General features: G+C 41.0%; 1 protein-coding gene across 1 annotated transcript; it reads right to left on the bottom strand.

Moving 5' to 3' along the window:
* Positions 1-418: 418 nt before the first annotated feature.
* On the bottom strand, positions 419-12,378 carry ACOT13 (acyl-CoA thioesterase 13). The gene is made up of 3 exons (XM_061194878.1): positions 12,086-12,378; positions 2,342-2,526; positions 419-672 (listed from the first exon to the last, which is right to left on the bottom strand). The coding sequence occupies exons 1-3, from the start codon at positions 12,164-12,166 to the stop codon at positions 516-518; spliced, it is 423 nt and encodes a 140-aa protein (XP_061050861.1). The 5' UTR covers positions 12,167-12,378; the 3' UTR covers positions 419-515.
* Between the last annotated feature and the right edge of the window lie 4 nt (positions 12,379-12,382).

Genomic DNA, 12,382 nt, shown 5'->3' with positions numbered 1-12,382 from the left:
GACTATTTATCACTTACGTGCTTTGCCTTAAACTTTGTTGAGGACTACTCAGTCTATTTTATTTTCCAATGTGGCCTATGGTTCACCTATTTTGAAGTTCCATAATCTTCAAATTGGGTTAAAAAAAAAATATGTAACATTTTAGAGCTGAGAAGGACCTACAATTTGTTAAGGATTAATCGTTAATTTGTATTTCTCCTTTATCTTAATACGAATTTTAGTTTCAAGGTAATCTTACCTCAAAATGGCCCTGCTAGCTTTGCTTTACCTGTTTTCAAAACAGTCTGAGCTAAGAATGTTTTCATCCAAGTATCATGTATGATTACAAACTAAAAGAGGCTTAGAATACAGACAACTCTATCCTATATTCCACTTGATCTCTATGGCATTTTCCCCAAAGAAAATATTTCTTAGCCACTTGTGGTTGTGCTAATTTATTTTGAAAATTATATTTGTTCAAGTCAGATTTACTCTGGACATTCATTGTTGAGTTTCTTTAGGTTACCCTGCTGTTCTCAGTTTCCCAGGTGTTTTGTGTGTCTGCCTTGTGCTATTAATTTTCCCGTGGCCTTGTTCATCAGATCCACAGAAACAAATGCAAGTGTTTTTCCTTGCTTCAGAACATGTGCTGTAATCACTATATCTTCTCCCATTTTAGCAGGTGACATGTACCTTGAAAAGAAACATTTAAATTTAGTTAACAGCAAATAGTTTTTAAAAGAGAAAATTGTGTGCATCTCATAACAGCCTTATGTTACTTATTTACTCCTAAATAGTTGAAGAATAATATCCTTTCTAATTTGAATGGCTGGTCCTGACCGAGTTATATCTTACTGATTCCTTATGCACACAAATTTCTTTTCCCAAAAATATAGGAAGGGGTTTTCAACTGCTCCCACCCCCCCACACCACCCTTTTTTTTTTTACTTTCCCACTTCATATTTATTTGGGGCTAGAGATTTCCTTGAGCTTTCACTTAATTGGCTTAACTTCCTAGGTGAAGTAACACTTGGTGTTAATATCTTGTCAAATCAATATGCAGAATTTACTCAACTCTAAAATGACTTAATAAGAACTATAAGGAATTAATATAGGCCCTTTTGAATCTCAGGCAGCTCTTGATGGTGGCCAATACTTTGGCAACACATACTTTGAAAGGCCAAAATTATGTTTGACTTATTAAAAATCCTTTAGGATTGTAGCAGCAGTATCTTAGAAGATCATGAAATGCAGTGCTAGGTTGGAAGATCTCTCTGCTCGTAACAGAGGGTCTTAAGGCAAAGCAGAGTCATCAAGTGGTCTTACCCTTATCATGTGGAATAAGGTAAGGACTGCTGAATAGGCTCACCAGTGCCCGAGCAGATCCTTCGTTTTGTATGTCTTAATTTCAAAACACCATTTGCATCTTGTCCTGTGATTTGCTTACTGCACTCTCAATTTATTTCCATAGTAGAGAGGGACTGAAAGTTAGCCTAAGAAAAGGTTTAGATTGTTTGAAAACCTGATAACTGACATTATTTCCATTGCCCTTGTGATATATCACATTGGCTTTCCCACCCTAACCCCTGCCTGCCCTTCCAACAAAAATCTTTCTTCTCTTGCTTAGGTGGAAAAATCAATTGTCTTGAAACTAAATCCCAGGGCCCTGCACTCTTTAGTGAGCGGGACACTGGCAACAGTACTAGTTAATGTGGGAATTTAATTTTTTGCATCTGGAAGTGTTTGACCCCTGCAGGCATTTTCACAACAGTGAGTGACAAACCTGACATCTGGGGTTCTGCTTCCTTATCATGAGAGCATGTCTGTGCAGTTGCAGGAAAACATGAAGTACTGCGAAACTGGACATTTGTGTTCACCTTGTTACAAGGCAATGGCAATGTATACGTGAAGGTTTCCTCAACTTTTCTTTGATTTTTATTCTAGCTTTTCTCTATAGGTACTCAGTACAACCTTCACGAGACATTTGTACAAGTGGCACTTTTAAGGATTGTATGAAAAACAGTTACAAACCGTGAGTTTGTGATGATTGTTTTCCCCACCAGTATGCATATTAGAAGCTGAATGTTTGCCTTTTTGAGTGTTTAGATCATTCCCTATTTATTACTGGTTATATTACTGATTACTTATTATTACTGATATATATTGTACTTGGAAATTAATTCCTCTAGTTCTAGATTCTAAAACCATGGAATATTTTAAGGTAAATCTATAGCTGCATTTAAGGATGACCAGCTAAGGGCACCTCATGTTTTATTTATGTTACAAATGTGTTTAGTCTCGGTTGTTTGAAATGAGTTACCACATTGGAGAAAGTTACTTGGGGTACAGTTTGTATACATACGTTATGTTCATGTCGACACTGACTCCGGGTGCTCCCCTTTCTGTGCACAGCAGAGCATATGTTGATACGACATCCACTAAGGTGGCTGTCATGCCACCATGGAGGGTGCCCATTTTATTGGTATGCTGCTCTTCTACTTTCACTTCACAAATCACTTTCCCAGGGACAGCAGAAACAACAGTCACCTAAGTGTAAAAAAAAAGAATTTTGAATATTTGGTGGTATTAGAAAAGCCCAAACAGCCTAACAAGAACTATCATTGGATTAAACCAAGTCACCCCCAAAAAGTTGATTCAGAAATTGAAAATCAAGTTACCAATCTCTCTCTGATAGAAATTAACTCTGATGTAAACTGTTTTGAAATAAAAAGGAATATTTAGGGAAAAACGGGTAGTTCTTCTTAATCTCCACTCCTCTGCAGAAATCAAACATTCCGTCTGAGCTTTTCAGCCTTATGTACAACAACCTGGCATCTCTTAATGTCTCCTTAGAAATTTTGCACCAACAAAGCCAGCTGGTCCTTGTGATCTGTTAACTCATTATAGTTTTAATTTGGATGTTCCCTAGTTTTTGCACAAAGTAATTTTTTAGAATGACTTCATAATGAATGGTTTAAAACCATTTACTGGAAGAAATTGAGTAATTCAATGCATTACTAGAATTAATAAGCTTATACCACAAACCTATTTTAATATAAAAAAAGTTTGATAGAATCCAGCAAAGTTAAATTGCTGCTTTTAAGGTCCTGCCCCATTTATAGTATCATAATGAAAAAATTATATGAAAGATAAAATGTGGAACAATGAATTTAAAATGTTATATCAAACATCTTTAGAAAGGAAACTTAAAGAAAAATAATAGAAATATGTTTCTTATATCCTATCTAAATTACTAGGAAAAAACATCATAGATAATATTTAGAAGCTGGAACTAAACTGTGAATAGAATGTGCTGCATCCAGCAACGTAATTCTCACCGTCACTAGAAGTGTTCAGGCAGAATATGGATGAATATTTGATGTGTCTGTTTGTAGATACAGGAAAGGATGTCTCAAGCATTAAATGGTTTAATTCTAGATAACTACCATTTATTGAGCACTTTCATGTCAGGCACTGTGCCAAAGTCTTTCCATATACTATATAACAAGGAAGGGGTTATTTCCAGTTTGTGTAACTTAAATTCAGAGTGGTTTACTCTCAAGGTCACCCAGGATGTGACAGAACTGAGATTCAGATCTAGGTCTGTCCACCTCCAAGTCTCCCCAGTTGCTAACTATAGAATCTCTAGGTATTCAGCGGCCTTTATGCTCCCACCAGGAAGACATTTCGGCATTTCACAAATATGACTTTAGTTGTTTGCTGTTGTTTATCCCCTAGAAGGCCCTGATGTAAAACAGAAACAGAACTATAAAATATGAACCATCCTAAATAATATGTCATGTTTTGCTTAATGGGTAAATCAATGGAAAAGTAAACGTTAGAACGGGATCAAGTCTATTTATACAATAAATAACCTAGCCACAAGATGTCCTCATAAACTAATAATACACACCAAGCAAGCCCAAGGTGTAAACTCACCTTACTGGGGGCATTTACCTGAGTCTATCAAGCACTGCAATCTAAAGATGAACGAGATCAAATCCCTGCTTTTAAGGGGTTCCCAGTCTAAAGGAATAGACACACATGCACACTGCAGTAGAGCGAATTACTGCAGATAGGATAAATACAGGTTGCTGGAAGTAAGGATCTTACTTATCAAAGTATGTTTTCAGGGAAGAGACATTAGGAAAGGCATCCTGGGGAATTATTTGTGGATTGAAGGACGGGCAGGAGTTAGGCAGGTGAGGACAGGAAAAAGCCAGGCAGTTCAAGAAATAGAATCGAACAGGAAAGCATCATAGTCACCAAAGGTAGTTTAGTGTAATTTTAAGGTATGGTGTGTTTAGTAGAGGTCAGTTCTTAGAGTTCCATTTTATTATCTAACTTTGGCTGGGATGACAAAAGGTAAAACAAATGTCAATAGGATTTTCTACTGCAGACTACTGATTTTGTTTTTTGTTTTTTGTTTTTTTTGGCTGCATCAGGTCTTAATTGCAGCATGCGGGATCTTCGTTGCAGCGTGCGGGCTCAGTAGTTGCAGCACACGGGCTTAGTTGCCCCACAGCATGTGCGATCTTAGTTCCCTGACCAGGGATCGAACCCATGTCCCCGCGTTGCAAGGCAGATTCTTAACCACTGGACCACCAGGGAAGTCCCCCAAAATACTGATTTTAATTTTTATCTTTTTCCACAACTTGAAAGGACAAAGGACATACTAAGATACAAAACTGGTTGAAAATGTACGTTGGAATAGAGATACTTTTGTACTGGTCAGCCAGATATGGCAGAGAAATGCTTTTATGTGTTGCCAATTCTTTTTGTTTTTTTTTTGGCTGGGCTGCATGGCTTGTGGGATCCTAGATCTCTGACCAGGGACCGAACCCGGGGCCCTCAGCAGTGAAAGTGTGGAGTCCTAACCACTGGACCGCCAGGGAATTCCCTGTGTTGCCAATTCTTGTCTCCCTCAGTAAAAATAAGTAAACCAATGGAAGACAACAATGAAGGGATGTCCTACCCAACCTCCCAGAACTAAGAAACAGTCTTGCGGTGGAAGAAACCGATGGAGAGCTACCTGTCTGATGAAGAATGGGGCTGGGGGGAGGACACTATTTAAAAAAAAAAAAAGCTCTCAGTCAAGATATAGGCTGTAGAGAGCACACGTGTTTATTTGGTTATTAACTATGGCTAACTTTGTGTGACAGACCGTGCTCAGAAATGTACACGCATTGTCTTACAGGCATTGAGACCCTGTCTCGATCCTCACAAATCTTTGAAGTAGATACTGTTTTTATCTCCATTGGACTCAGGTGTCTCTGGCTTAACCACTATGCAAAACTGCCTCCCCTCACATCTCACCTGGACTGCTGCAGACAACTAGGACCTCATGCATCGGGAGGAAGATGGGTGTGTAGCCTTTTATGATGCCATGGGATCAGAAATATAGCTGCCATGGCCCCAGTAATCCTGCAGGTTGGATGACTGCAGTAGATCGGCAAGAACTTCTACGGCTCAGCCCAGTCTGACACAGCAGACTCCTCAGTTCAGCATAAAAACGGTCTTAAATGGACATGCGCTCATGTAATCATCTGCCCCTTTTCTGTATGGCCTGCAGGGTACTGTCTCTGCCCTGCACCTCAGGCATTCACATGAGTTTATATGACTCATGCTACCACAGCATCCCCGCCCCCCGCCACCCTTGACCTGCAGGCTCAAATTCCATCAGAGAGAGATATGCTTCAGGTGACAAACACAGTCTCTCCTTTCCTCACTTAGCTTTTCAGTAAAGACATTGAGAAGGGATCCCTAATAGTCAACAGCAATGAAGGAGACAGTCCCTAATAGGAAGCTCTGCCCAGAACCCAGAATTATTCTTAGGCCTTGAGGTTTCCAATCTTTCTGGTCTTTAAGAGTCACCGCCTCACTGGCACTGCTGCTGATTGCTGAGCGGCACACACAGGGCCTCTGCTAATGGATAAAGAAACATATGTCTCTGGCTCTGTAAGGGTGTCTGTAACGGGCCTCAAGGAGTGTGGCACATGGCATGAGAAAACCTGCATGTATGTAAAAACGTGAGTCAACCAAGGAGACGGAATGCGGAAGACCGTATGTATGCACAAAAGCACAGAGAACATAATATTAGTGGATGAGAATTTTGTGTATTTGTAAAGGAGGCTGTTTTCAAAGCAATTTGCCCTGATGATGGACACAGCTGATTTCATATGTGACACAGTACAGATACCAGAGGAAGTGTGTCTGAGGATGATGTAAAAATGCACCTGCATATAAGCAGGAAAAGAGGTAAAGAGTAAGATAGAAGGTGGCAGTGTGATGGAGTGGCAACGGCAAGAAAAATAGTTGGAAATTATGTTAAGGGGCCATAAAAGGGCATAAGCTATTCAAGAATTGTGGTTCAGCCATGCTGCTGTATCAGCCCAACATTTCAGTTTTATAATAAGTGTATGTTTTAGTAGCTTAATTACACAGGTGACTAGACCAATAGTTAAGAGCACTAGCTCTGGAGCCAGACTTAGGCAAGATCCTTTTTTTTTTTTTTTTTTAATTATTTTTGGCTGCATTGGGTCTTTGTTGCTGCGCGGGCTTTCTCTAGTTGCAGGGAGCGTGAGCTACTCTTCCTTTGAGGTGCGCGGGCTTCTCATAGCAGTGGCTTCTCTTGTTGCGGAGCACGGGCTGTAGACGTGTGGGCTCAGTAGTTGTGGCTCGCGGGCTCTAGAGCACAGGCTCAGTAGTTGTGGCGCACGGGCTTAGTCACACAGGCTTAGTTGCTCCGTGGCATGTGGGATCTTCCGGGACCAAGGCTCAAACCCGTGTCCCCGGCATTAGCAGACAGATTCTTAACCACTGCGCCACCAGGGAAGCCCCTTAGGCAAGATCCTTAACTGAGGTTTCCTAAGCTGTAAAGTGGAGATGATAGCACTACCCTCCTAGAGTTTTATAAAGATTAAGATAAAACTCAAATTAAGTTAGAACGGGGCCTGGCATATCATAGGTGATTAAAACATTTTAATTCTCATCCTTATCAAAGTTGTGACTCAAACACAACCATCAAACTGAAAGTTGGTTTGGATAGTTTCACATGGAATTGCTTAAAACTGCCCAGTTGGAATTGTTTCTGTTGCCAAGGTCAAGGATGACTTAATTACTAAATTCAGGCTTTTCAGCCTGTCCCTTACTTGACCTCTCAGCATTCTGCAACATCTAAACTGTTTTCTGGCCTTTCCTGAACTCCCACGTTCACACCTCCGGATTCTTTTCCTCCTCCACTAGCCACTCCACATGCCCTTTGCTGGCTCTTATTCTGCAATGCCCACCAGAAGTCAGAGGGTCAACTAATCACTCAGACTCACAAGCCCACCAAAGGCTACGCTTGGTGCCAGTTTCACTCAGGATACAGGACAGTTTCTCTAAGGTTAGGTACTATAATACAATGTTAACACACAGGCAGGGAGCGGACAACTTGGGTTTAGATCCCCCTTACTAGCTGTGAGGCCTTAGAAAAGTTAAGCTTCTATTTTCTCATGTGTAAAATGGGGATAATAATAGTACCTGCCTCATCAGGTTGTCGTGAGGATTAAACGAAATAATGTAGGTAAAATGTTTAGTGCAGCGTCTGGCTCAGAGTGCTCAATAAATGTTAGTTATTACTGAAAATGCCAGAACTGTGAAGATGACTCCAGCCTGCTTGCTTCTCAGAACTTTCACTCGGCTTCTTTTTAGAGGCCTGAACAACCCTGAAGGTGCTTTTCTGAAGATGAATATGATCCTATCAGATCCCCTGCCTTCTACTCTGCAGTTCAGTTCCTTTCTGAGCATGCCCCAATGTACCTGACTGATTGTAAAAGTCCCAGCTACCAGATAAACGGCAAAGTCCCCTGATATGAGCGCTCAAGATGTATGTAGCAACTCTACAGGAGGGGAATAGTGATAAATCTAATGAGTGATGTAAGCCATAACCAATTTAAGGTAGTTAGATAAAAGGCCTTCTCAGGGCAAGTACCCCAGTATATAGAACTGCCCCAAACCCTGGAGTCATCACTCCTCTTTCCCTCCTATCTCACTATCCAACTCATCAGCAAAGCCTGTCAGCTCTAGCTTCAAACAAATCCAGAATGCCAATCACCTTCCCAGCCCCCATCACCTACTCATTATACTTCCACTCGAATCCAAGCCGTCATTTCTCTCCAGTTGTTACAGAAGCCTCCCAAATTATCTCCCTACTTCTGCCCTTGCCCGCCTTTTGTCCATTCTCAGTCTTAGAAACAAGAGTGCTCCTTTTAAAATGCAAGTCAGGTTATATGACTCTTCTGTTCAAAATTCTCTAATGGAACTCCATTCCACTCAGAGTAAAAACCAAAGTCCTTACACAGTGAAGCCATACATGGTTAGCTCATCTCCAAATCGTCCCTTCCTAGTCTCCTTGGGAATCCTCTTGAAACACTGCAAGCACACAGTGTGATAAAGTCCCAGGGCCTTTATATTTGCTGTTCCCCTGCCTGGATCAATCTTCCCCTTGGAGTATCTATTACGTGCTCAGATCTTTACTATTTCAGTGACATCTTCCAAGATGACAGTATTTAAAACAACTTTCAAAAAAATTATTCCACAGGAATACATATTTCAGGGAAAAATACTCTCCTGTCCCAATATTGCCTATCATTGCTCTTTGCTTTATTTTCTTTTATAGCACTTATTACCATCTAACATACTATATATTTTATTTACTTATTTTGTTCAGTGTTTGATTTACCACAGTACAACGTAAGTTCCATGAGTGGTAGGGTTTTTGTCAGTTTTGTTCACTGGTATATCCCTGGTGCCGAGAATGGTGCCTGGCACATAGTAGATACTCAAATGTTTGTTGAATGAATGAATACATTCAAATCTGAAGGTCAACTAAGAGCATTCTACAACAATATGCCCAACATTTAGTAGCTTCAGCAACTGATTGAACAAACCATAGGGAGTATCTTCTACGTGAAAGGCATTCTTACTAGGCACTGACAAATGCTTATTAAGCATCTGCTATGGACTTGCTCCCAAAGAGCTCTCAGTGAGGAGAGGGAAGACAGAAAAATCAACAGATATTTTCAATAATGAATAGTGAGTCCTATGATAAAAGTTATCATAGGAAAGTTCTGGAGATGGATGGTGGTGATGGTTGTAAACCATGTGAATGCAATAATTACTATTGAATACTTTAATATGGTTAAGATGGTGAACTTTATGTTATGTGTATTTTACTACAATTTTAAAAAGGGGGTATACAACATCAATGTTTTCTTAAATTATTTATTCATAGGACTCTTTTTTCTCAGGGCACATCTGATGGGGCTGTTCCTTGGAACCCACTTTTTCTCCTCTCCCAGATGATAAACTCCTAGAGGGCGAGGAATTGTGATTGGCATTTCTTTATAACCTAGAGTACTTAGTTTGTTGACTGATTTAAAAGTGATCTTATAGCAAGAACAGGACACTTTCTTTTTTTGGCTTAAAACAAAGTCATTTATTAGATTTTGATTCTGTCAGTTGGCAATTTAGGCTGGGCTCGGCCAGCCAGTTCTGTCGGGCTTGCCTGGACTCACTCTTGTTTCTACAGGCAGCTGGCAGATTGCTAGGAGCTGGTTGACTTAGATGGCATAATTCACATGTATGGTGCTTGGTGCTGGCAGTTGGCTGGAGTGATGGGAGTGACAGACCACATGTAGGACATTTATTTTGCGTGTTGGTTTTTCTGTATCAATGTTTTATAAAAGATAGGTTTTGTGGGTATTTATAAACACTGATAAAACAGAGGTTTTAAAAAGAGAACAGGCTTAAATAAACAAGTTCTAATGTATGATCTCATGCACTGACTTGACATCTGTACCAGGACTAATTTTGCAATTTGCCTTTTTCAACAGATCATTTTGAGAGGAACAGAAAGTCACCATCATTTATCAGATTCTATATGCCAGGTCAAAACATCTGTCCAAAAAACAAAATCCCCACTGGAATATTATCAGCCAAATTTTCAAGTGTTATTCTACTTGATTCATTGACTTTGTGGGAGTGGGTAATGGAGCAAACTTGACACAGTAGTACTGTACATCTCACTTGCTTCTTACACCCAGAAACATTATTCCTTCTCACCTTTGCAAAAGCAATGAGGTATAGAGAACAAGTGTGTCTGAGAGACCATATACATCTTTACTCCAATTTAGTTTTAACAATATTCTTGCATTTTAAAATCCTGCACTTAAAAGTGAGCATTTCTTGCCTTGAAAAATCTCTGGTGTCATATTTAAATCACCAAAGGGACAATTCTTTGACATAAAATAATTTTGTCAGTCAAGGTCCAGTGACGCGCGAAAACCACACTAGTTATATTAAGAGACTTTAAAGAATTGTTGGGACTTCCCTGGTGGCACAGTGGTTAAGAATCCGCCTGCCAAAGCAGGGGACACGGGTTCGAGCCCTGGTCCGGGAAGATCCCACATGCCGCGGAGCAACTAAGCCCATGCGCCACAATTACTGAGCCTGCGCTCTAGAGCCTGCGAGCCACAACTACTGAGCCCACGTGCCACAACTACTGAAGCCCGCGCGCCTAGAGCCCGTGCTCTGCAACAAGAGAAGCCACTGCAATGAGAAACCCGTGCACCGCAAAACGAAGAGTAGCCCCCACTCGCTGCAACTAGAGACCCAGTGCAGCCAAAAGATAAACTAATTAATTAAAAAAGAAGAATTATTAACCAGAGATTTAGAGAAAGACCATATTCTGTTACACGCCAACACATGTAGAAATCGCATGATTTGAACAACCAACTCAAACTTCAGTGCAAAGACATGGTTTATATATTCTTATAAAGAACAAGAAAGTAGCAATTTATCTAGTTTTGACCTAGGACAAAATGAATAAGAGGATGGTTTAAGTCAAGTGTTCAAAACCTCAGCACTGTTGACGTTTGGAGTGGGTGATTCTCTGTCGTGGGGACGGGGGAGGGAACCTGTGCAGTGTGGGATGTTCAGCAGCATCCCTGGCCTCTAGCCACTAGATGCCAGTCCCACCCCTCCCACCACACTCCAGTTGTGATGATCAAAAATGTCTCCAGACACTGTCAAATGTCCCATGGGAAGCAAAACCACCCTCAAATGAGAACCACTGGTCTAGATGACGTTACCTTAAAATTTACGGTAAAAGAAACGATGTTCACGACTGGATTTATAGATCACTAAGCATAAACCTGTACTTTAGCCTGAGCAACTCTTCCCACACGAAAAGTAGACAACTACAAAATCCATTTTTGATAAAATTAACAAATACAGAGCACCTACTATGATACTGACCTGTGCAGTTAACATGGTAGCCACTAGTCACCTGTCAGTATTGAGCACTTGAAACATGGCTAGTATGAATTGAGATGTGCTGTAAGTGTAAAATTCACACGGGATTTCAAAAATTAAGTACAAAAAGTTAGTACTCTTTTCTACTGATTACATGTTAAATATTTTGGATATAATGAGTTACTTAAAATATTTTACTAAAATTTCACTTCTTTTTAAAATGTTCATAATATTGTAATAACAATTATATAATGTTACGATTATAAAATACCTCATTCAAAATGGAGTTGGGAAGCCCTGAAGGGGGAACTTTCCCCCACTTACCACTCCTCCCAGCTTACTTTATAAACCCCAGCGGGAAAAAGGAAGATTTTCTCCCCGTCCAGCAACAACCCAGCTGCTGAGAAACCTCTGCAACTCAACCAATGAGACGACCACAGCCCCGGCTCTCCTCTCCTCCAGCGAACTTGTTCAAGACAGCTCCTCTCCTCGCTATAAAAGAACAGTTGAGGACTTGCCTATGGTTGGCCACAGTTTGCATGTCCCAAAGTGCAATTCCTCTGCTATTTTTGCTGGCTAAGCCATTTTGCTGGCTAAGCCACTTACGTTTTCGTTTTAAAGACAGATCAATGTAGGCACACCTAGCACATAACTGTGCTCCATTAAAGTAGTAATTATTATTACTAAGGTGAATTTAGGAACGCAGTCCAACAGAATCTAGCCAGAGACAATTTATTCAGCGCTCACCACGAACCAAGCATGGTGCTTTCTTTCCCCTCATTAGAAACCGCGCCTTCGCCTCTAATACCTTTTCCAAACTTCTGTCAAAACCGAGAGCCTTGCCTGAGAACTTTATCGCCTCCAGCAGGCTCTTTGCCTTACAGCTCATCGTGGACCGTTCGCCGGCTCCCAGGCCCCACTCAAGAATGATTCTTGGAAGGGCAGGGAAGCCCGGAAGTTCGCAAAAGAACAAGGACAGAAAGGGCGAAGGGTTTGCAGCCTTCTGGGCCCGCGACGCGCTCCAAGTCCGCACACGCGCGCCCCCGCGGCCACGGTGCCACCGCGGCTCGCGCACTGACGTTCCGCGCCTCGTTGTGACCTCGCG

This window comes from Eubalaena glacialis, chromosome 7, assembly GCF_028564815.1.
Source record: "Eubalaena glacialis isolate mEubGla1 chromosome 7, mEubGla1.1.hap2.+ XY, whole genome shotgun sequence".
In the NCBI taxonomy this organism is placed as follows: Eukaryota; Metazoa; Chordata; class Mammalia; order Artiodactyla; family Balaenidae; genus Eubalaena; species Eubalaena glacialis.
The sequence above is the reverse complement of the archived record's forward strand: the minus strand, read 5'-3'. Positions and strand labels throughout refer to the sequence as shown.

Excerpts from the sequence above, each read along its gene's own strand:
- ACOT13 (XM_061194878.1), bottom strand. The coding sequence starts at position 12,166 with ATGAGCTGTAAGGCAAAGAGCCTGCTGGAGGCGATAAAGTTCTCAGGC. Across the intron at positions 2,527-12,085 it reads TTGACAGAAGTTTGGAAAAG|GTGACTGTTGTTTCTGCTGT; the intron begins GTATTAGAGGCG and ends TTTTACACTTAG. Across the intron at positions 673-2,341 it reads AGTGTCGACATGAACATAAC|GTACATGTCACCTGCTAAAA; the intron begins GTATGTATACAA and ends TTTCTTTTCAAG.